The sequence below is a fragment of the Chionomys nivalis genome, chromosome 5, assembly GCF_950005125.1.
Source record: "Chionomys nivalis chromosome 5, mChiNiv1.1, whole genome shotgun sequence".
Classification (NCBI taxonomy): domain Eukaryota; kingdom Metazoa; phylum Chordata; class Mammalia; order Rodentia; family Cricetidae; genus Chionomys; species Chionomys nivalis.
Genome location: NC_080090.1, coordinates 60,202,096 through 60,226,835, shown reverse-complemented (window position 1 = coordinate 60,226,835; position 24,740 = coordinate 60,202,096). Strand labels below are relative to the sequence as shown.

Sequence of the window (24,740 nt, the reverse complement as noted above, 5' to 3'; positions counted from 1 at the left end):
TGAATTCTGAGTAATATATAATTTCAAAAATGTCCTTCGAAATTTTTAAAAAGTCAAGGCAACATGTTTGTGTAGCATGTTAAATAATTTCAAAAGAAACATCATTTGGATCCTAACAGTATGATATAAATAGCATAAAAAGCTTATTTTAGCAAGGCAGTGGTAGCACATCCTTTAATCCCAGCACTTGGGAGGCAGAGTTACACAGATCTCTGTGAGTTTGAGGTCAGCCAGCCTGGACTACAGAGGGAGTTCCAGGATAGGCACCAAAGCTACAAAGAACCCCTGTCTCAAAAAATAAGTAAATAAAGCTTATTTTAACAAAATAATCTTTTAATTGAGAATAAAATGTATTAAAATAGAAATTTTTCTCAACTTTATATTTTCTTTCTCAGTGGTTATAAGAAAGAAGGTTTTGTTGTTGTTGTTATTTGTTTGTTTGTTTGTTTTTTTTGGTTTTTCGAGACAGGGTTTCTCTGTGGCTTTAGAGCCTGTCCTGGAACTAGCTCTTGTAGACCAGGCTGGTCTTGAACTCACAGAGATTCACCTGCCTCTGCCTCCCAATTGAAGAAAGAAGGTTATATGGTGCTACTACAAACCTGTAGTAAACTCTGTAACAATAATTTGATACTAAAATGAATAAGGCTGAATTTTAAAAACTGTTTCTTACTTTCTTATATATGTGTATATGTTCATGTGTGTGCATGTTTACATGAGTATAGGTGTAGTAATATATCATTTATATTTTAAAAAATAAAGCTTGCCTGAAGTTCAGAGAGTAAAACAGCCACATTGATCAGCCTTATATACCAGGTAGTGGTGATACACATCTTCAATCCCAGTGGCCACACTAGTTTGCCACAGAAAACAGGAGGTAGTGGTGCACACCTTTAATCCCAGCACTAGAGAGGAATCTAAGAAGGGAGGAACAGCTCTCCAGACACAGTCTCATTGTGAGATTTCTGAAAGCAGGATCACCATTTTCAGACTGAGGTAGAGGTAAAAGACAGTGACTGGCTGTTTTACTTTACTGACCTTCAGGTTGAACCCCAATTTCTGTCTCAGGGTTTTTATTAATCATGCTACATTTAGGAAGAAGAAACATGAGTGTTCATGTGTATGCATGTGTTTACAAGTTTGTAAGGATGGAGCATATGTCTTCATGTGTGTTTATATGTATGAGAGGGTACATAAATGTTCATTGTGCATGTTTATATATGGGGATGGAGCATGAATGTTCATGTATGTACATGTTTACATGTGGTGAGAGCATATGTGTTCAGTATGTGTGTACATGTTTATATTTGGGGAGAGCATGTGTGTTCAGTATGGGTGTGTGTGTTTACAAGGGAAACAGGTGTGTGCATGTGTGAGGGGGCAGATAAATTGAGTATCTGAGATTGTAGGCATGTTTACATGCATGTATGAAAGACAGCATGTGTGTTTAGATGTATGCATGTTTACATATAGGAGGAAGGAGCTTATGAGTACATATATATGCATATTTATATGTGTGTGAGAAAGAAAGTCGGTGTGTACATCTGTGTGCATATTTACATGAGGAGGGACAATGAGTGTGTGGAGGTGTGCATGCACATTTGTCATGAGCATGGAGACCAAAAGTTGATGCTGGGAATCTCAAGATCCTTTTTTACTGTTGTTTTTGTTTTCTTGAGGCACGGTCTCTCAATCAGATCTAGATCTTCAACATGCCAAGTCTAGCTGGCCAGCTTCCCCCAGGGATGCTGTCTCCTCCTTCCAAGGCTGGAATTATGGGTGGATTCCCATTCCAAACACTTACTTGGATACTGGGGATCCGAATTACTATTCCCTTCCATGCTGAGGAAGTAAATGCTTTAACTGCTAAGATATCTTCCTAGCCCAAGGTTCAGTTTCATATAAACATTTTTTTCTATGTTTTAATTGTAAAATACTTTGTTTAAACATAGTATGTAATCAAATGCATGTACTTTGTAGAACTAGTGAACACCCATTCTCTTTACAGACAACAAAGAATAGCTATCATTTTAATGTTCTTTATAAGAACAGCATATTTTCCTATGAGTAATCATTGATGCTTCTTGTCTTTAGCCAAAAGTCAAATATGGGTATAAACTAAATAACATAAAATTAAAGATGAAACAAGTTGATTGTTATATTCTGAACATACATATTTAACTGAATGAAAAATAACTCATTTTCAGTAAAACTGTAAAGCAAGTAAAACTTTAAATTTAGTTTAAGCAGATCAAAGATCTAAGATCTAGACGAAGTAATTAATAAAAATATAAGTAATCTATAATGCTTAGTTAAAATGGTAAACAAGGATATGCAAATTTCCAAAATTTGTTTGCTTACATATTCCAATCACTCTCATCCAAATAAAACAACCAACTTTAAAGCAATATTTAAATCACAAAGTCAAATGTCTTCCACATAATCTAATAAAACTAATAAACATGGTTTTTAAAGTTATTCTTTTAACTAATGAATTTTTCCCAGAAAAACATGAAAAATATGAAAAGGAACTTCATAAATATTCACCATGATTCTAAATATTAATATCTTCAACTTAAATAGGCAGAAGTACTTTCTAAAAGTGTAATAAAACAAGATTACTCACAATAAAATTTAGAAATAATAAAAAATATTAAAGGAAAATCACCTTTCGGAGTTTCTTCATTAAGTGCCAGAAATATTGGTGCATTGGGGTTCCACATGCCTGTGATGACATAAGCTCTACCATCGTAGCTCTTTCCCATGGATTCCTAGAAAAGTTCAGACAGGAATCATGGGCAGTATGCACAAGGAAAATTATCACACTTTAAAATTATACCCTTAATCAATTTAATTTATTAACATGTATATCTACACTCAAACAGAAGCTTACATTTTAATGTAAATTTTCCCACACAAAAGCATTTCTTTGAGTATTGTTATATTCTAGCTATCTTCAAACACAGGTTCAGTATAAACACATGTACTTCTTGCATGAAAAGAAGCATACCTATTCATGCTGAGTCATAAAAACATAAAGTTGTAAAGGTATATTAAATGTGATATTTTGTTTGAGATCAAAATATCTATATATAAAAGACCACAATATAAAATTACCTGAACTAAGTTCAATTCCCAGGACCAAATAATAAAATACACCCACTCACAATTATCTACAGACTCAACCATAGAAGGGAAAAGTAGTAATGTTACTTTTTTATGGCAATATCATCAAACTTCAACCTTAATAATTTTCTAGTATCTATAAATCAGTAAGAAATCACAATGGAGAGTTTATTTCTAATCAACAAATGTAGCCTTATCTCTCTTTCCTCTTCTTCCATCACTCTTACTTCCTCCTCCCCAACCCAGCTCTCTTCACCCTCTTCCTTCCTCCTACCTTCCCTCCAAATTAGTTTTTTTCTGTTCCCTCCTTATCTCCTCCATTTTAAAGTTTTCACTTAATCAGCTCTTGACTATTGAAAACAAGGCCATAAATGTTGCAGAGAAAGCAGGCCAAAATGATAACTTGTGAAACACCCACAAAAGCATGATAACATGTGCCAAGACACATGAATGCTATCTACAGAACTTTCCATTTTTGTATTTCCTTGTACTAGGAACAGTGAAAAAGGAACCAGACCAAAACAAAGAAAACTTTTTTCCATTCCTTACAGACATTTCTCTAAATTCCTATAAAACTGGATCAGTCACTTGATTATTATATTCTTCTAATATATCTATCAATTTTAGTCAAACTGTATAAGACCAAGAATCTTGCATTCCAGAGATGAAGTAACTAAAGAGCATTTAATTTATTTATTTATTTATTTATTTATTTATTTAATTTTAAAGGAACCACACTAAGCAACTCCACCCTAAAAACATCCATAAGTTCACTCTCCCTCTCCCTCACACATCACAGTGCACACGCAGATACATGCACGTGCACACACAGTCCTCTAGCTCTTCACTATCCACACTAACTAGTCCCCATTCAGTACAGGAATGAGTTTCTTACCTAAAAGATGCCAGCTATTTCTGTAAGCTTGAATGTTTCCTGTGCTTGAGTACAGAAAAATGAACTAGAGTAATAATCTTTTTTTCAATGAACAAGTACAGAAATTAGGTAGTTAGTCACGGAAGTTTAAAGATTTCAGTAAGAACTGAAGCTGTGACAAGCCACATATAAAGTAGCAAAAAAAATAACTATCAGTGAAAATATAAAGAACAGATTTAGTTGTACTAGGAAACTGTTAAAGAGACGAGAAAGAGTGAAGGAAAGAGACACTAAAACCCATTTTTAAGCCAGGTCTGCTTGTGCAGAATTAGAATCCCAATATTCATAAACGAAGGAGGGATTCTGAGTTACAGCCAAGCTTAGATTATACAACAAGATGCTCTCAAAAAAAAAAAAAACTTTAAAATTATATACTGTCCAGACAAAAAACGGAAGTAGATGAAAGGAAGAAAAGGAGATCCACAAGACAAAGACGGCATGGGGGGGGGCGGGGGCAGCACTTTATCACACACATACAGACAAACTGTTTCACGAAACTTTACCTCCATGTTTTGAACATACATATGCATTCCAAATATACTGATTACAATATAAAATGTGCCTTTTTAATCTAATGTCAACATATGGCTAATTATAAAGATCCACATACTATGGAGTAACTCTAATAAATTGTGGTCCAGCTTCACATAACATATATGTACTGCAGCTCCACAGAACATATATTTACTGAGTTTTCTGTCTTTCATGGTATTTTGCTGTTAGGCTTTTCCTGAGTTAAAACTGTATCAAGAGATACGGTTAAAACCACTTACTTCCTACCCTACAATTTCCCTGATCAAAAAATTCCCATTATTAGTAGAAGATTGAGTCTCTGTTACTTGTACTCTTCAGTCTTGCAAAAACACTAAAATTTTGTTGCATACGATTTTATTATGCACATATTATGTGTGTGAATATATACATATATATATGTATATACAAACACAAATGAAACTATATGTTTATGATCTTAGTCTGTTACATTAACAGGACCTGGGAGACAAGTCTCTGGACACATCAATAAGGGCAATTCCAAAGAAACTGAAATGAGAAACACCCACCCTGAATGTGTGAGATATATTCCATGCCCCAGGGACCAGGGTTGGATGGAAGAGGGAAAAGGGTGCTGGCATGTCCTTCTTTTGCTTCCTGGTCTTCCCAGATGTGAGGAATCCCACCTGAATGTTATTCCCACTTTGAACGTACCTATCAGGCCTTCCCTGCTATCAAAGACTGTACCCTCTTCAACTATGAATCAAGAAATCCTACATCCCTTAATTGCTTTTCATCTTGTATTCTGTCATAGCAATGAGAAAACAACAAAAACACTATCATTTTTAAGTATGACTTTCCCTTTTGTGAAGCTTTTAAACTACAATAAAAAGTTTGATAAAGTTTCAATTCACCTAATTGGAAAATATGCTTATGGAAGAAAAGTCATTATTAGCTAAAAATAGTTCAGCATACCCAAAAGATAAGTACCACTATTGCACCATTGGGAACATCCTGCTGGGTGGACTGTTGTTATAGCTGTCAGTTCAACAAATGGGTAAAACTACAGATTACTTTTCTCTTCTGGCACCTTGCATAATTGGACTTTAGGCCCATATAATGCAAGAGAATTCATGCATGGTACCATAAACCTAGCCATCCACACGAGTGGAAAATTCACAGATCGTAAAGGAAAAATTATTACTATCATTTTTCTAAATTACTATAACTTCTAACTGTATTCTAAGCATTTCTTGTTATACCTACAGATAAGTGTAACTCTCATTCCTCATTAAAGAAGTGTGCTCAGAGACTGAGTTTCACTTCCCAGACACCCACACCCGAATAATCATACAAGGAGGAAGGACAGAGATGAGAGCAAGAAAAGAGATATCTTGATTGAAAGAACCATTATAGAGTTAGCAAGAAACCTGGCTCTAGAGAAATTCCCAGGAATCCAAAAAAATGACCCCAGCTAAAACCCTAAGCAATGGAGAAGAGGGGCCCCAATCTGGACTTGCCCTGTAGTCAGACTGATAAATATCTTAAACATCACCATATAACCTTCATCCAGCCACTGATGGGAACAGAGTCAGAGACTCCCATCAGAACACTGGACTGAGCTCCCAAAGTCCAGTTGAAATGTGGAAGAAATGAAAATATGAACAAGTGGTCAAGGCCATGATAGGGACACCCATTGAAACAGTCTACCTTAGTTAATGGGAGCTCACCAACTCCAGCGGCCTGGGAAGGAACAAGCATAGGACCAAACTAGTCCCTCTGAATGTGGCTGACAGTTGCATAGCTGGGGCAGACTGAGGGGCCACTGGCAGTGGCACCAGGATTTATTCCTACTGCATGTACTGGCTTTTTTGGGAAACTATTCTCTTTGGATGATACCTTGTTCAATATAGATATAGTAGGGAGGGCCTTGGACCTTCCACAAAGCAATGTGCTTTACCCTCTCTGAGGACTGGATGGATGGGGTGGGAAGGTAGGTGAAGGGACTGGGAGGAGGGGATGGAGTGGGAACCTGGATTGGTATGTATAATGAAAAAGGTAGCTTGTTTTCTTTTTTTTTCTTTTTTTTTTTGGTTTTTCGAGACAGGGTTTCTCTGTGGTTTTGGAGCCTGTCCTGGAACTAGCTCTTGTAGACCAGGCTGGTCTCGAACTCACAGAGATCCGCCTGCCTCTGCCTCCCGAGTGCTGGGATTAAAGGCGTGCGCCACCACCGCCTGGCTGGTAGCTTGTTTTCTTTAAAAAAAATATATAACACTGCTTGACCAATGGCTTAGGCATATTCCAAGCTAGCTCTTACATCTTAAATTAACCCATTTCTATTATTCTATATATTACCATGAGGCTCATGGTTTGTTACCTCTTGCTTCTTGTGTGGCTACATGACGTCTGCCTGACTCTACCTTCTTTCTCCCCGCATTCAGTTTAGTTTTCCCACCTACCTATATCCTGTCCTGCCATAGGCCAAAGAACCTGCTTTATTAACCAATGGAAATAAAACATATTCATAGCATACAGAGAGGAACCCCACACCAAAGAAGCTTCTTTTTTTTTCCTTTTTTTTTATTGAAAAAAAAATTTTTCAGCTTCCTCCCCGCCTCCCATTTCCCTCCCCCTCCTCCTGCCCCTCTCCCCCTCCCCCCACTCCTCTTTTCCTCCCTCTCCAGTCCCAAGAGCAGTCAGGGTTCCCTGCCCTGTGGAAAGTCCAAGGTCCTCCCCCCTCCATCCAGGTCTAAGAAGGTGAACATCCAAACTGTCTAGGCTCCCACAAAGCCAGAACATGAAGTAGGATCAAAACCCCGTGCCATTGTCCTTGGCCTCTCGTCAGCTCTCATTGTCCGCCATGTTCAGAGAGTCCGGTTTTATCCCATGCTTTTTCAGTCACAGTCCAGCTGGCCTTGGTGAGCTCCCAATAGATCAGCCCCACTGTCTCAGTGGGTGGGTGCACCCCTCGTGGTCCTGACTTCCTTGTTCATGTTCTCCCTCCAAGAAGTTTCTTTTTGCAACAAAGACTACAACAAATATCCACGACTGGTCAAAATGCAGAGAACAAATGACCATGGAGTGTCAGCCCCAAATGAGATATCTACAACACAACCCCTACAGCTAAAAGAATATCAGGAAAAATGAAGAGAAAAGATTCTAAGAGCCAGAGGACCAATTGGCAGGACAAATAAACAACATCCATGAAAACTCAGCACTACAGTGGCCTAAAAAGAGAATTTAATAATGACCATATCGCTTAACATGCCATTGGAGTTGGAGGAAATTTCCTAAGGCCCTATTCCTAGATGAAGAACAATAGGCAGTCAATACTTCCTATGAGAGAGAAAAATCACTATTTTCCATGGATGAATCTCCTGATTCATTATCAAATATCAAGTGATCATCTCTAAACTTATATACATACCAATAACACTAAATGTAACACTAAACAAGTCATAAAACTGTGACTATATACGTGTGTATGTATGTAAGTAGCAATAACAATTACAAAAGAGATCATGAATCCAAGAAAAAATGGAGAAAAGGGAGCAATGGAGTAGGAATGATGTAAATTCAGTTTACTCAAGTATAAAAATCTAAAAATAAATTTGTAATCATATTATTCACTATGAATAAAACTGGTAAATGTATAAATGTACATATAAAAACTGTTAAATGTAATTGGCATGCCTCTCAAAATCTGTTAAAGAAAATGAAGTGGCAGAAGACTTGATTGCGGTTTCACATGACATTCGGGTGTGTCACAGGAGCAAAAGTATTAACATCTTACTCAAAAGAGCAAAACCAAAAGTATTTAGGCAAAGTTGCAAAAAGTATAACTGGTACTTGTTACAAAGAATAATTTGCCAATAACCAAAATCTCCTCATCAGTTTCGATATGAGGTACTGAGTTCCTTGTTACTAGACAAAAATCTAGCCAAGGGTCAGTGACTAACTATTAAGATATGAAGACAACAGATAACAGTAAACCACAACTACTGATAATTAAAAATGCGAAGTTTAGCACTACCAACTATTTGTTGTGCAGGTAAGAAATAGGGGCACTGTCAAGGCCATTGATAATGATAACTCAAATGTGGGATTAAATTACACAGATGTGATTAAGGAGCCTCAGAAGTTCACACCAGTTTTATAACTCTATAATCTCATTTTAGGTTTTTTGGGGAAAACTCTCTAATAATGATTCATTTTAGTCCTTTATATTCTATAAGACCATAACTAGAACCTAGTATCTTAACACTTTTTCTAATACCTAGTACTCTCAAAATGACCCCCCTCATAGAATTCTAATGGCACCAAAATACTATGGCTTACTTTAGGAAAACCAACATTCATTACTGATGTGTTGTAGAGAAGGATAAATGAGAGATGGATCAATATCTAATTTATGCTTACACATTTGATAGAATTGGCTGTCCTCACCTGACGTGTCTAAACAGTACTTCCTCTCTATGTATATGGTACATGAGGGTGTGAAAGAAAACGGACCCCAAAGAGAGTGGCACAATTAGGAGGTGTGTTCTTGTAGGAGGAAGTGTGTCACTGTGGAGGCAGGTTTTGAGGTCTCATATCTATTCAAGCCACAGCCAGTGAAGACAGATCACTTCCCATTGTTTGTAGGGATCAAGATTAAGAACCCTCAGCTCCTTCTTTAGCATCATGTCTGCCTACGTGCTGCCTTGCTTCCTGCCAATGACAATAATGGACTAAACCTCTGAACTGTAAGTCACCCAAATTAAATGCTTTCCTGTATATGAGTTGCCATGGTCATGGCTGTTATAATTCTGCTGGCCTTACCTGTCACCTGGGTACCCTGTCCCTTTAAGAGACAAACTTAGTCCACCTCCAATCTCCCTCTTTCTGCTAAAGCAAGCTGGTCTCGAACCTCCTCTCCTTGCTCTCTTTCTGTCCATCCTTCTTCTGAAGAGGCAACCTCTGTCTCTCCCCCTTCTCTCCTCTCTGACCCCCTTCTTCCTTCCTTCCCTCCCTTCTTCCCTCTCTCTCTCCTCCATAATACCCTTGCCCTTATACCCTTCCCAATACACACTAAATAAACTCTATACCCAAGCTCTCTCCCTATGGCATATTTGGTGTCTCCCGCCCGCTGGGATTTCCCACCCACCAAGGGACCTGCCAGGGTCATAAATCTTTCACTGGTATAATGAACTCCACAGGCTCTCCCTTGCAGCTGAGGACTGCTCAGAGTTCCTATAACCTTTAAAGCTTCTTATAGGGTCTCTTTTCCAACTCAAAATCGCTGAAATTCTACATCCAACATCAACACTAACAGTAGGTTCCTCCCACACATCTGGCCATGCCTCTGTGAGTGTGCAATCAATTGGCAGTGGTCCCCCCCTCCGTTCCTCCCGTGTAAAAAGACCCATCATGCATCATGCTTAAACCCCTAACTCGGGCTCTGACTCCACGTGATGACAGAGGGGTTTAGTTTGAGCCCACCGGTTCTCATGGCCTCTGGACTTTGTAACAGAAACCACAAGGCCAGTCTGAGCAACAATACATGCTGAACCTCTGGGACACTGAAATTCAGTCTCTGGACCTTCTTTCCTCGCTCATGGAGACTGCGCCTCCGGCCTAAGGTATCAAGCTACAGAAACTGCCTATCATCAGCTTACATTCTGCCAGTGATAGCCAGTTGGAAATGCAGCTTCCTTTCTCTATGTTTGTCTGGCGGCCTTTGGTTCCTGGCGTGTAAGGATCCTGGACCTGGACCTGCTACCAGCCTACTTCCCAACTCGCTATCTGCTGGAACAATTGGTAAGATTCCCTTGTGGCCCCAGTCATCTTTTGCTGGCAATCATCTCTTGCACTTCCCACAAGCAAGGTTCTTGGACTTTGCCCTAACACTGTACTCATTGAGCGGTACATTCATTTTTCAGGCCCAGGAACCCTAGCATCACCTGAACAGTTGATGCCTTCGCTTCTCAGATATTTAGATCCTTTTCAGAATCTGATTCCCCACTTAGCCTAGTTCTTCTTGGGCTACTGCCCTTTCTTGGCCCCTGAATGAATAACAGCCTGAGCCAGTTGTTTATTTTTCTGCCTCACCCATGACAAACAGGCTAACAAAACCATATACATTTCTAATGTCTACCAGCAGATGGTTAAATGTAAAGAGTTACACCACGTGGGAAACCACGACTGCTGCCATTTTGTTTGAGCTTAAGAAAGGGAGGAGTCACAGCCTCATGAAGTTCCACCACTAGACAAATGGTACTGATAGCAGGTTCCCCACATGACCTACTTTGGTATGTTTGCTTGATGGCTCACCTTGACAGGGCCCACTGAGGCATCTATCAGTGGCTCTGTTCATTGTATTTCATTCCAGACTAAGAAAGTAGTAAGTCTGAAATGTCTTAAATGGGTATGAACTTTTAAATCTCTTACGACATACTATATATGTGATCCAACCCTGTGTTAAAATATATTAAGCTGTTCTCCACTACTGTCAGTTTTACTGTTAAGCTTGTATTGTAAACTGGAGTCCAAGAATAAGAAAATAAAAAATGTAGATTCTAAAAATAAGAATGTAGAAATAAAGAAATAACAAGAGCTAGTTCCAGGACAGGCACCAAAGCTACAGAGAAACCCTGTCTCGAAAAACAAAAACAAAAAAAACAAACAAAAAAGAAAGAAAGAAATATAAAGTTATAAGTCTAGGAGAATGAGAACAGACTGTCAGCAGCTTTCTCAGCAGATCAAGGATCAGTCATTCACAGTGAGCTATTTTTTCAGATGCCTGGGAAGCCTCCATCAGCTTAGGTCATTCCATTTTACAACTGGCTGTTCTATTTACAAAGCCAGAGCTTCTCCCTGCAAACTGAGAGTAGTGTCTTGGCCATCCTTGATAAACGACACATGTGAACTGAGTTAACCTTTAGGAGACAGAGATATGTGACAGCTGGTTTAGGCACTGTCTCTGTTACGGAAAACTAGCGCCACCAAAGGGGAGGTATGGGACTCCAGTATACACTGTCTGGAGGTACCAGGAGACAGTGGACAAATACAATGGTTTAATTAATAAGCTCTGACAATGGAGGTTGTAAAGTAAGGCAGTCTGTATCTGAGTTTTACCTTGAGATAGTGTAAAGAACTTTCTGCTATCTTCTAAGTTCTCAGTCTAAGAACCAATTATTTTAATTTATCAACCTTCTAGTATTACTAGCAGTCCCTTTTCTGACTAATTGCAAAAGACATGTTTTATTGTAATTAGTGACTTTCACTGTAATCTACTCTGAAACATATTTCATGATAGCTGCCTAGTTACCCATTGACGTTAAAACCAACTCACCTCCTATGTTGACTGACCCATGGGTCAGGGCAAGATTGTAAAAATTCCTTTGTTCAGAGCTAATGCTTGGTGCCCCTACTATAAAAAGTGGGTTCAGAAACCGGTCTTTTGCCACAGCCTAACAAACACCATCTATGGGGGTGGTCTCAGCTATCAGATAAGCTTCTGTGCCCCGTGGTGTTTTTTTTATTTTTTATTTTTAAGCTTGCTTCTGGTTTTCCTAGGATCTGGTTTCTGGAATAAAGTTTACTTCTGGTTTATTAGACTTGGTGGTCTTCTCATATTTGTGCGACCCGCCTGGACCCAACATAAACATCTTTTTCTTCTTTCTTTCACAAGTATAAATCTCACCTATTAAGTTAAAAACGAGTACAGTCAAGCTTGGACCCAGCTCTCCAGACAGAACCTATAATGTAGTCATAACTTTAAATATATATCCGATAAATAGCCCTCAAGTGCTCAGAGATCTGGGGAATATGTCATTTAAATGTTTAATTATTAAAAGGCTTTTCATAAGAGAGACTGGTTGGTTCCTAGCAGAAGCACCCCATTTCCTCCAAAGAAGACAGAAAATAGATGGGTACAGAACAATGTCCATCTGCAATTCGCTTCAGCAAGTGAAAGCTCTAACCACTGGGTAGAACTGCCTTTCATCTAAACTCCTTAAGATCTCCAGACATGGATGAAGGAGAACTGGAATCGACAGCCTAGCTGCTCGGGGCAAGGTAGGCTTATCTTCCTACAGATTTCTTAACACACAGGATCTTCTAAAGCATGGCAGGCCCTGCATTAACAACAGAAGACAAACGCCCTAAGTGGACCTGCCCTCAATGACCATGGAGGACCCTGAGGAGTGGCTCTAGGTAGTCAATTGAGTAAGTTTTCTGTCATTTTTTAATTTAAAAACCCAAGTAAAATTCTATCCTTCTCAAAGATCTCTATGCAATTTGATGGTTGAGAGGTTTTGCCAGTTTAAAAAGGACAACTTCACCAAACAAATTTCAGTATTTCTTACTATGTTTTAAATAAAAGGTGTTTTAAAATATACAAATGCAAGTTATTAATATGTGTACATGCAAGTTATAAAGGTCTGAGGACAAATGCAAGTTATCAAATTTCTCTCTCATTACGCTGCTGTTCATAGTCTAAACATTATCAATAAAATACTGGTAGGTTATTAATCTAACTCTGGCAGAGTACTATACCGCAAGATTTTAAATTCTCTTTGGTCATTTTCTAAAGACTTTTCATTGTGCAAAAACATCTGTCACACTTGGCTCTAGAGGGGATCAGGTGTCCATGGGTATGTCAACAGCTCGTTTTAGGCAGCAGAGGAGAGGGTACCTGAACTGGCCTTGCCCCACTATCACACTGATGATTATCTCGAATATCACCATAGAATCTTTGTCTCTATCTGGAGATAGAGACAGAGACCCTCATCAGAGCAACAGACTGAGCTCCTAAGGTCCAGTTGAAGAGCAGAAGGAGGGAGAAGATGAGCAAGGAAGTCAGGACCATGAGGGGTTGGTCCACCCACTGAGACAGTGTGCCTGATCTAATGGGAGCTCACCAAATCCAGCTGGACTGGGACTGAACGAGCATGTGATCAAACCGGACTCTCTGAATGTGGCTGCCAATGGGGACAGACTGAGAAGCCATCAATAATAGCCCTGGGACCTGTTTCTACTACATGTGCTGGCTTTTTGGGACCCTAGTCTATTTGGATGCAAAGCTTCCTAGGCCTAGATAGAGGGGGGAGGGCCTTGGACTTCCCACAGGGCAGGGTTCCCTGCCCTCTCTTAAGGGGGGGGAGGAGGGAGAGTGGGGGAGCTGGAGGGGAATGGGAGGAGGGGAGGAAGTGTAAATTTTTGAATGGAAAAAATAAAAAAATATAAAAAAATCTGTCACAGTTATTCTGGCATAAATATACTGCTGTTTATACAATGTATGTGTCTAAAACTTAAGTTAAAACAAACTCAAAGAAGTTTGGGAGTTCCATGAAGCCAGATTGAAGGATTCATCTTAAACAAGTCAGGTAACACTCCTCTCTCAATTCCCTGGTATTGACACCCTCTTCCTCAATTACCAAGACCTAAAGAAAAAAATTTTTCTTCCTAAACAAGTTCAGAGAGACACCAGACAGTTCCACACGACAAATCCTGGACATGAGTGAAGCAACCAGCTACCCATGACCAGCATTCCAGTTTTCTCAGGTCTCCAAACATCCACAAATCAGCAGGAAGCAGTCCTGAGAACTTGACACCTTCATCCCCTTAAACTACCATGCCGAACTCCTCATCTCTTTATTATAAGAGAAATGTGGTAATGTTATAATTCTGCTGGCCTTCCTTGGCACCTGGGTACCCCACATACCCTGTCCCTTTAAGAGACAAGCCCTGCCCACCCCCAGTCTTCCCCTTCCCACCAAGGCAAACTGATTCACACCTCCTCTTCTCTCCTCTCCTCTCCTTTCTCCTCTCCTCTCCTCTCTCCCCTCCCCTCCCTTCCTCTTCCCTTCTCTCTCTCTCTCTCCATCCTTCTTCTGAAGAAGCAACCACTGCCTCTCCTTTCCTCCTCTCCACCCTTCTCTCTCTCCCTCTCTCCTCCATAGTTCCCTTACCCTTATACCCTTCCCAATACACACTAAATAAACTCTATACCCAAGCTCATTCCACATGGTATATCTATCTGTCTGTCTCCCACCCACCAGGGGACCTACCAGGGTCATGCCTTAACTCTTTCAATGGTATCTGTTCACAGCAATAGAAACCCTAAGACTGCATACTATACACCTGAGAAAGCACTTAACCCACGGCTATAATCACACACTTAAAAGATCTGATCCCATCACAAAACTAAGAGACCACAGCTAGTAAGAGATATATTTTACACAAATCTAAAACTCATACAATGTTTGGCATACAAAAAGGTACCCAAAATTTTTAACAAAACATTCCAGTATTGCTAGGAAATTAATGCTGATGGAATTATCATGAAATAATGAAAATAAAAGGTTCCCACTGTGATACTTAAATTTATAAAACAGACACATTTCAAAGGAAATATATAAAAATCTATTCTCACAAAGTAAGGAATTCTCTGCTTACTCCGCATATTTCTGTAACTTTCTAAATCTAAAGTGAATGTTTTCATTATTGGCAACATCAGAAGGTACTTGGGTTTAAGAGCTAAGATGCCTTGTGCTGCCTTCATAACAAACACCAACCCCTAACCGTGAATAATTACTCTCTAACTAGCATTTATTAAAGAAATATTGTAAATATTCATTGCTAAATACAAACTCAGAAAGGGAGATGCTTCAAAGAAAACGAGCATCGTCAAAGCCCTGAGTTGACAGTACATTAAATAAATGAAAGGTGCAAAGCAACATTGCAGATGTTTGTTATAACCGTGGTTGTTCTTCTAGGCTCAAAAAAAAGACATCTTCCTAAAAAGGTGAACAAACAAAAAGATGGCACTGTCACAATAGGTTCCTTTATGTACTTTTGTCCTACAGAAAATTGTTAGGTAGAAATTTTCCTAATCTTCCCTTCAGAAGATTAGGAAATTTAGATTGTCCAAATTTAATTATTGCTATCACAAAACAACCCTGACAATATAACAAACTTTTAAAATGAAAAAAATTAAATACAAAATAACTGTCTTCTGTACTTAATTAGGATGTTTAAGGTTGTTATTACCATATCCAGTAAATGCATGTCACTGTTCTTCACGTTTCGACCTGGACTTAGTAACATCCCAAAACATCTGAAAATATTGGGGGAAAAGAAAAGAAAAAAATAAGGTATCAAGAAAAACACAGAAGCCCACTGAGCAAAAGCCTTTTCATAATAATTATACAATCTAAGTTTTATAATCACAAATAGCTTTGCTTGTTTTTCCTAGAACACAATAAAAAAAACATACCACAAAATTATATACAAATCAGAAAAATAAATTGTCAAAATTCTCAGGTCTTTATTTTACAAATAAAAATAACCAAGATCAGAAAATGACCTAACAGTGATAGTAAATTCTTAATATGGAAGTAAGATATCATTCAGTGCCTAGAAAAACTAAAAAATTTATTTGCCTTATTGCTTTCCAAAAGTATAATTTATAATTAATTAACCCACGTAAGTTTCAAATGTACCTTTAAAATAAGAAAAAGACACTGTGCTCTGTATCAAGTCAGATTAACAAAATAAAATTTTACAGTACCCTGGCCCTCAAGATTCATGTCAACCATGTATAGTTTGTTAGTTTTATATACTCAGGTGACAGAAAAAACAATTACATAAACCTTATTACTGACTTTTCTATCATACTGGTGACAATATTATCTAATACGATATTAATAATTACTACCTACTGTACATGTTTCCTGGTTCTAACATAGATTCAGGAATCCTAGTAATACTGCTTTATTTGGAACAGGTTTAAATAAGCTCTAAAATTCAGATTTTTATATAATTTCTAGGCTATTAATAGTTCTGCTAGGTAAGGAAAGCCATGTCCAGATCAGTTCAACAATGCACTCAATTTATATTGCTACTAAATAGGTCTTACAACTCAATAAACAGTGTAAACAGTCCAGAGTGTCTTTCTGCCAATGCATACTCACACTTAATAGCTATTTTAACCACAGCAATCTGAAAATATAAAAAATATTCTATGTGGAATTTTATATAAAAAGTAAAGAATATAACTAAATAAAACACTAATTTTAAAAAATTTCAAATAGTGCCAGAAGTTGGATAGATAGCTCAGGGGTATGGAGGTATCTGGCATACATAAGGTCCTGAGTTTTATCCCTAACAAAATATGTGAAATAAAGTGCTGCTGACTGTTTGCCATGATCAAATGCTAGCGCACTTTTAGATGAAAAATAACTATGGCATATTTTTACTCCTGGTGGAGCTACCAGATTACTACTAATGCATAAGGCCATAGCAAAAATAAGCAATATTCAAGATATAATACAAAGACCATATAAAGTACAGACTGTGTGAGGATTTGGATGTGCAGAGCTTGAGATAGTAGAGGAAAAATAAAATCATGAAGAAATCTGTAGTTAGATTTTCTTTTAATCTAGTCTCACAATAAAATGCCAAAATGTTGTTGTTTAACTCTTCTGGATTTGGGGGGGGGGGGCACCATCCAGCTCCCAAATAAATCACACATGGAGTCTTATTTTTTTCTTACAAATGCCTGGCCTTAGCTTGGTTTGTTTCTAGTCAGCTTTTCTTAACTTAAATTATCCCATAGATCTAATCTACATGGGAAGTAGAAAAAGATAAGATCTCTTGAGTAAATTAGGAGCATGGGGACCTTGGGAGAGGATTGGAGGGGAGGGAAGAGGTAAGGAGGGGAGCAGAGAAAGATGTAAAGCTCAATAAAAATAATAATTTAAAAAGAAATAAAGGGAAAAAAGAAATCAAGTGTTTATTTTTATACTGGCAGCTGGCCAGTCAACACTGAATCTGCTCCTTCCTGTTATGCAAAGGCTTGCTTTCCTAGCAACATGTTTCTACACAAGTATGACTCCAGTAAGTAGTGACTATGCTTGCTGCAAGTGTGAGGATGCCTTACTCAAGACTTCCTTTAGGTATCCAGCAAAGAATATGCTTATAGACAACATAAAGCATATAAACTCAGAAAATACTTTTCCAAACACATTCTTGTACCACTAGAAACAAAGTAAAAAACAATTTGTTCTAATATTCAAATTTTTAGGTTACACTATCTCCTTTAAATTTAATTATCTCATTTGCTGTATTAGGTCTTCTACTGCTGCCTTCTCTCTTGCTAATAATAATTAATAATGCAATTGTTGTTCATATGTACAGTGTGTGTCCTAAGATCAATTGCGTGGGTTTATCTCATGCTCTCTTGCCTGCTCGGCTCTCTCTAGCATCTCCTTGGGTTTTTTGAGGATGAGCTACTAGATTTTAAGTCTTTTTTAAGTTACAAACATGAAAGTTCTATATATTTCTTAAAAAAATTTATTTCTCAAGGATACTGACTAAACCAATGTTAAGAGTTTTGATCGCTTTGGAAAATATAAAATATCATACTATCACTTCTTAATCACTTCAACATAAATGGTAAAACCATAATTTTTACATTATCTTAGCATAATAACCCCATATAATAGTTTTACATAATAATTCTTTACTACAGAAACAAAAAAGAGCCTTGAAAGTTCAGGTTTCCTTTAAATAGTAATATTCATTCATCACCTTAGTTTAGTGATCTTTGATGCACTCCTCTTTTCCCAGCTTATAAATAAAAAATACTACCTCCAGTCAGCAGTATGACATTTGAGAAAGCACCTAACCAACAGCCTTGGGCTAAACACAAGAGAAGTACAACATAGGAACTTTATTTCCTCCAGCAATAAAATTACACTTTTTTTTATCTAACTCTATTAGCCATTTTCAAAATTATACTTCATTAAAGCATGTAAGACTTCTTATAAACACCACAAAAATATCTATTAGGAGCAAGTCAGGAACTAGGATAGGTATTACAAGTAACACAACACCTAATGTCAATATTAAATGGTTCATCCTGAGTAAAGTAACTCAGGCTCAGAAAGACAAACACAGTATGTACTCACTCATAAGTGGATATTAGATGTAAAGCAAAGGATAACCAGACTACAGTCACATGGGAAAAGGAAGTAGATGAGATCTCCAGGGAAAACTGGGGGCAGAAAGGGGGAGGGGATGGGAGATGAGCATATGAGGGAATGGGATAGTCTTGGGGGAGAGGGACAGAGTGGGACAGAAATGAAAGAGAGATCTTGATAGAGTCACTATGGTGTTAGGGTGAAACCCGGGGCTAGGGAAATTTCAAGAATCCACAAGTTTGACCCCAGCTAGGACTCCAAGCAATAGTGGAGAGGGAGCCCAAACTGGCCTTCCCCTGTAATCAGATTGGTAAATACCCCAACTATCATCATAGAGCCTTCATCTAGTAACCGATGGAACCAATGCGAGATACACAACCAAGCACCAGGCCGAGCTCTGGGAATCCAATAGAAGAGAAGGAGGAAGGAATATATGAGCAAGGATGGAGAAATCTACAGAGACAGACGAACCAAGCTCATGGAAACTCATGAACTTTAGACCAACAGCTAGGGAGCCTCCATGGGACCGAACTAGGACCTCCACATGTGGGAGACAGTGGTGAAGCTTGGATTATTGGTGAGGCAACTGACGGTAGTACCAGGATCTATCCCTGGTGCATGAACTAGCTTATTGGAGCCATTTCCTATAGTAAAATGCCATACTCAGCCTTAATGCACAGGGGAGGAGCTTGGACCTGCCCCAACTTAATGTGCCAGACTTTGTTGACTCCCCATGGGAGCCCTTACCTATTGGGAAGAATGAATGGGGGAAGTGTGCCAGAGGAGAGGTGAAGGTAGGGGCGGGAGGAGGAGGGAGAACTGTGGATGGAATGTAAAATGAAATTTAAAACATAAATTAAAAAAGATTTAAAAAAAAAGAAAAAGAAAAAAAGAAACTCATTCAATTAAACTGTCAATTGAGATTCAATTAGCAAAAAGAGCATATAAAAATTTGACCAGGAAGGTTTACTCTAATGAAATACTTAGGGAGCTGGAGAGATGACTCAGAAGTTAACAGCACATACTGTTTCTCCAGAGCACCGGAGTTTGAGTCCCACCATCCACGACCACTTGGAATACCAGCTCCAGAGGAAACCAACTCCTCTAGCTTCTGTGGGTACCTACACTCACATGTATATACCCACACAGAGACAGGCATATAGCATAATTTAAATGATTTAAAAATTAACAAGAATCATTTACTGTAATAGGAGGATAATTATAAAGAAAGGGAAAGTATCCCAAGTAAGAGCAAGTTTGGAAAGAATGGGTAGTACTTTTTCCCTGACATTCAGATCTTCCTATAAAAGCAGAAGTGATTGCAACCCTTTGGAAAGCAAAGTTTGCTGAACTCTACAGGCAAAGTCAGAAAGCAGGCAGCTAACTGTGATAGGCAGAAGAGCAAAGAAAATCAAAATTCCTGACATCAACACTTAAACCAGGTGGTACAGAGCCTGGAGCACACTATGTGTACCTTGAGAGGTTCGCATGAGTGCCTTGCTGTGCCAAAACCAAATGTACAAGATCATGATGAAACTGTATGGACATGCAGCTAGTATACTACACCACTCCCAGATCTGTGGGGAATAGCACAGAAGGCAAAATAACTTCTTCCTGAAGTGTCTCTTCAGCACCCTCTACTGTCACTGTTGGATATTGTGTTTGTTGGAAAAGGAAAGCTGTCTAAAGCTCCATAGAGCAAGGATGAGAGATAAACTGACATACATATTACAAATACTCCAGTTTATAAATATTTTAAGCAATAAATTGTGAAATTTGTACTATAACATAAAAGTATACCATTTACAAAAAAAATTTCCAGAAGAGCACCAAAGAAATCTGAGGCCTGTAGATATTATTAATATCAATTTCCTCTGAAAACACTATCCTGAGTGAGGTAAGCCAGACCCAAAAAGAGGAACATGGGATGTACTCACTCATATTTGGTTTCTAGCCATAAATAAAGGACATTGAGACTATAATTCGTGACTCTAGAGAAGCTAAATAAGAAGGTGAACCCAAAGAAAAACATATAAGCATCCCCCTGAATATTAACCTTCATCAAGCGATGAAAGAAGACAGAGACAGAGACCAACATTGAGCACTGGACTGAAGTCTCACGATCCAAAGGAGGAGCAGAAGGAGAGTGAGCACGAGCAAGGAACTCAGGACGGCGAGGGGTGCACCCACACACTGAGGCAATGGGGATGATCTATCGGGAACTCACCAAGGCCAGCTGGCCGGGGACTGAAAAAGCATGGGACAAAACCGGTCTCGCTGAACATAATGGACAATGAGGACTACTGAGAACTGAAGAACAATGGCAATGGGTTCTTGATCCTATTGCATGTAATGGCTTTGTGGGAGCCCAGGTAGTTTGGATGCTCACCTTAATAGACCTGGATGGAGGTGGGTGGTCCTTGGACCTCCCACAGGGCAGAGAAACCTGCTTGCTCTTTGGGCTGAGGAGGAAGGAAGACTTGATTGGGGGAGGGGGAGGGAACGGGAGGTGGTGGCGGGGAAGAGGCAGAAATCTTTAATAATTAAATTAATTAATTAATAAAAAAATCAGCAAGGAAAAAAAAAATAAAAAAAAAATAAATAAAAGAGACAGGCAATATATCTCTTAACAAAGAAAAAAAAAATATCAATTTCCTCTTGTGATACTGAACTATAGCTGTGTGAGAGGGTTACCATTGGAGAAAACTGAGTATGTGTGAATGAAACCCCTCTGTAATAGTGATACAATTTCTTCTGAGACTATAGTTTTTCAAACTATAAATTTTTAATTAACTCAGCCAGAGAGGGGACCACATACCTTTCATTCCAGCAGTCATAAGGCAGAGGAAGATCTCTGCCAGTTCAGAGTTCAGCCAACCTGGTCTACACTATAAGCTCCTAATCAAGCAGGGATACAGAGTATGTCTTTTTTTTTAACAGCCAATCCAAAAAAATGAACTCTAAGATATCAACCAAATATAAGAATAAACTACAGAAAAATGTATGTTTTGTTACTTATGTGGTGTATTCGTTGGTTTTTGTCAATTTGACTCAAACTTAGGCATTTCTAGGGAGGTGAACTGAAAAAAAAATGGTTCCATCAGATTGCACTATGGGCAACTCTGTGTAATTGAGCAAGCTAAGGAAGCAAGCTGATAAACAAGACTTCATCTGTAGCTTCTGCTTCAGTTACTGCCTTCTCTGGGAAATATAAAACAAATTCTTTCCTCTCTAAACTGCTTTTGGTCATGGTGGGTTGTTTTGGTTTGGTTTGGGTTTTGGCTTTTCAAGACAGGGTTTCTCTGTATAACAGTCCTGGCTATCCTGAATTTGCTTTGTAGACTACGCTGGCCTTGAACTCACAGAGATCTACCAGCCTCTGGCTCCCAAAGGCATGGGCCATCATGATGTGGGAGTGTCATATATCAATCTGTTGATTTCATTGGTTAAGTAATAAAGAAACTGCTTGGCCCTCATAGGTTAAAACATAGGTGGGTGGAGTAAACAGAACAGAATGCTGGGAGGAAGAGGAAGTGAGCTCAGACTCGACAGCTCTGCACTCTGGAGCAGACGCCATGCTCCCCTCTCCCCGGCAGACGCAATAAAGCTCCGACCCAGGATGGACGTAAGCTAGAATCTTCCCGGTAAGCACACCTTGGGGTGCTACACACATGAATAGAAATGGGCCAAGCAGTGTTTAAAAGAATACAGTGCATATGTTGTTATTTCGGGTATAAAGCTAACCATGCGGGAGCCGGGCAGAACGAAAAGCAGGCCCGCAGCTCATACTACACCATCATGCCCAGCTGGTCACAGTGTTTTATAAGAGCAATAGAAACCCTAACTACAGTATATAAAAAAGTATTCCTTAAAATAAAAATTCTGAAAAGTAACTATATTACTTTCACATAGTTAACACTTACTCCATGGTGCCAACTCCTTCTACAAGATAAAGTATCAAACGTAATAAAAGTTCTAGTTAAAAGGCTGAGATAAATAGGAGTTTCCAAAAATCCACCACACAAATCACTTGATAATGCCAACTGCTCTCTACCAATTGTCACTTGAAATCACTGTGAAAGAACATTGGAAGTATTTTTGTGCAAATAATATTTTATCTTTTAAAAACAAGAAGAAAAAAATCAGGATTTAAATCATGCTTCCCTGAATATAAACAACAGAGTACAAATAAGTTTACACTTAAAATATTATGCAGAATATAGACTATCCCTTTAATTTTTCTTAATTATTAGGATGTCTAAAATACTTGATTTGTTAAAAAGTGTTTATGAATATACAAATTTACATAAGAGAATAAAACAAGCTAAAACACTAAATTCTAGGCAGTGTTAAGTCAGTGACCTGAGCTTCTTTCTAAATAAAAGTATAATAACTTGCAATGCTAACAGTAAAAACAAGTACCCAAAAAATTCAGTAAAAGATCTAACATCAACTCAGTAGGACAGGAGACTATTTTCTTTTATGATGCTAAATATCAAACCCAGGAATTTGGTGGTGAAGTCCTCCCCGATGGGGATACATCCCTAACACCCTAAAATCAAATTAGCTAAGGCAAAAATACAAATTTGATCATCCACTGACTTTAGTAATATCAAACCACAATAGAAAACTACTATGCTATAAAAAATCACAGATAATTTTCTTAATACTCATAGACTAAGAATTTTTACTTAAGAAAAGGACACCATGAATAGGACAAAAACGGCAATCTACAGAATGGGAAAAGATGTTCGCCAACCCCAAACCCAACAGAGGTTCCAAAATATATAAAGAACTTAAACTGGATATCAAAAAATCAAATAATCCATTTTAAAAATAGGGTATGAGAAGGCCAGGGCCATGGTAGGCCCTGCTTGTAGCCCTCCCAGAGACAGTCCTTAGTTCCAGTTTATTGGAGCTTGTTGGAACGAACGCCAGTTCTTGGGAAAGCAGCAACCCAGGGGCAACCAATTAGAGGGTGCCCCACAGCCTTGTGCAAGCTTACCTTCTCCCACCCTGCAGCTGAAAAGACCCTAACCACTAAGTCACCAACCAATCATATAGAAACCCATAAACTTTTTGTTTAAACACACCAATCAGTCCCCAGACTAACCTCTTCTCCCTGGAATTCACCTGATCTTGTTTAAAAGAAGCCAACAGGCTTCTCTTGTCATCGCCATGTGGCACCCCAACATGTTGAAATTTTAATAAAGCATTCTTGTTGATTTCACATGTGACTGGTTGTCTTTTATGAGACTTCCCATGGGCCCTAATATATGGTGCATTATCGGGAAGTCCCTTCAAGACTCCTGAGTACAGAAAATCTGGTTGGCTGGTAAAGGTATGAGCACTCTTTGGTTTGGTCTGTCATTGTTTGATCCATGTTCTGTTTTTGTTGTTCTTCTTCTTATTGTTGTTGTTTTTCCCCCAAGAGGATCAAGCTAACTGAATCTGGTGGCTGGAGTTTTGCCTGATAGATGCATTAGAGGAATCACTGCTGTGTGTGCCTGGAGACATCCTGGGCTGGCCTGGGAGGAATAGAGGGTCCCTTTGATTGAACTGGGACAGAAGGTCTCTTTGGTTGAACAGGGAAGCAGGTCACTCGCATAGCAAACTGATGTGGGATTCCTCTCTGTATGCTATGAATATGTTTTATTACCACTGGTTAATAAAGAAGCTACTTTGGTCTATAACAGGGCATTAATATAAATAGGCTGGAATAGACAGAGATAGTAGGCAGAGTAGAGAGACACCATGTAGCTGCCAAAGGAGACAGATGCTAAAACCTTATTGGTAGGCCCCAGTCTCACGGTGATACACTGATTAATAGAAATGGGTTAATTTAAGATGTAAGAGTTAGTTAGCAAGAAGCCTGAGCTAAAAGCCAAGCAGTATTGTAATCAATACAATTTCTGTATGATTATTCGGGCCTGGGCGGCTAGGAAGGAATGAGCAATCTCCGTTTATAAAATGGCACCACAACGTGTGCCAACTACATCCACATAAAACCTGAGCAAGTTTGGGAACAAAATTCTAGACACGAAAGAACAGAATTAAGCACAACTTCCTGGTAGCACCATTTTCTGAGGTGGACCCTGTTTTCTAGAGGCAAGCAGAGCCACAATTCCTTTCAAAGAAGCCTTCCTGACTCAGCAGTAGCAGCAAAAATTGTGCAGCTCCTTTAAGAAGGCTTCCTTCGTGCTACCTGCATGAACAACTCTGGC

General features: G+C 38.7%; 1 protein-coding gene across 4 annotated transcripts in view; it reads right to left on the bottom strand.

The window, feature by feature from the left end:
- Positions 1-24,740, bottom strand: part of Rabgap1l (RAB GTPase activating protein 1 like) — a 659,411-nt gene that overhangs the window by 563,072 nt on the left and 71,599 nt on the right. For all 4 annotated transcript variants that reach the window (XM_057769682.1, XM_057769683.1, XM_057769684.1 and 1 more), the window contains 2 exons: positions 15,584-15,650; positions 2,666-2,768 (listed from right to left, as the gene is read on the bottom strand). In XM_057769682.1, coding sequence (XP_057625665.1) covers positions 2,666-2,768; positions 15,584-15,650 — 170 coding nt within the window. The remainder of the gene's footprint in view (positions 1-2,665; positions 2,769-15,583; positions 15,651-24,740) is intronic.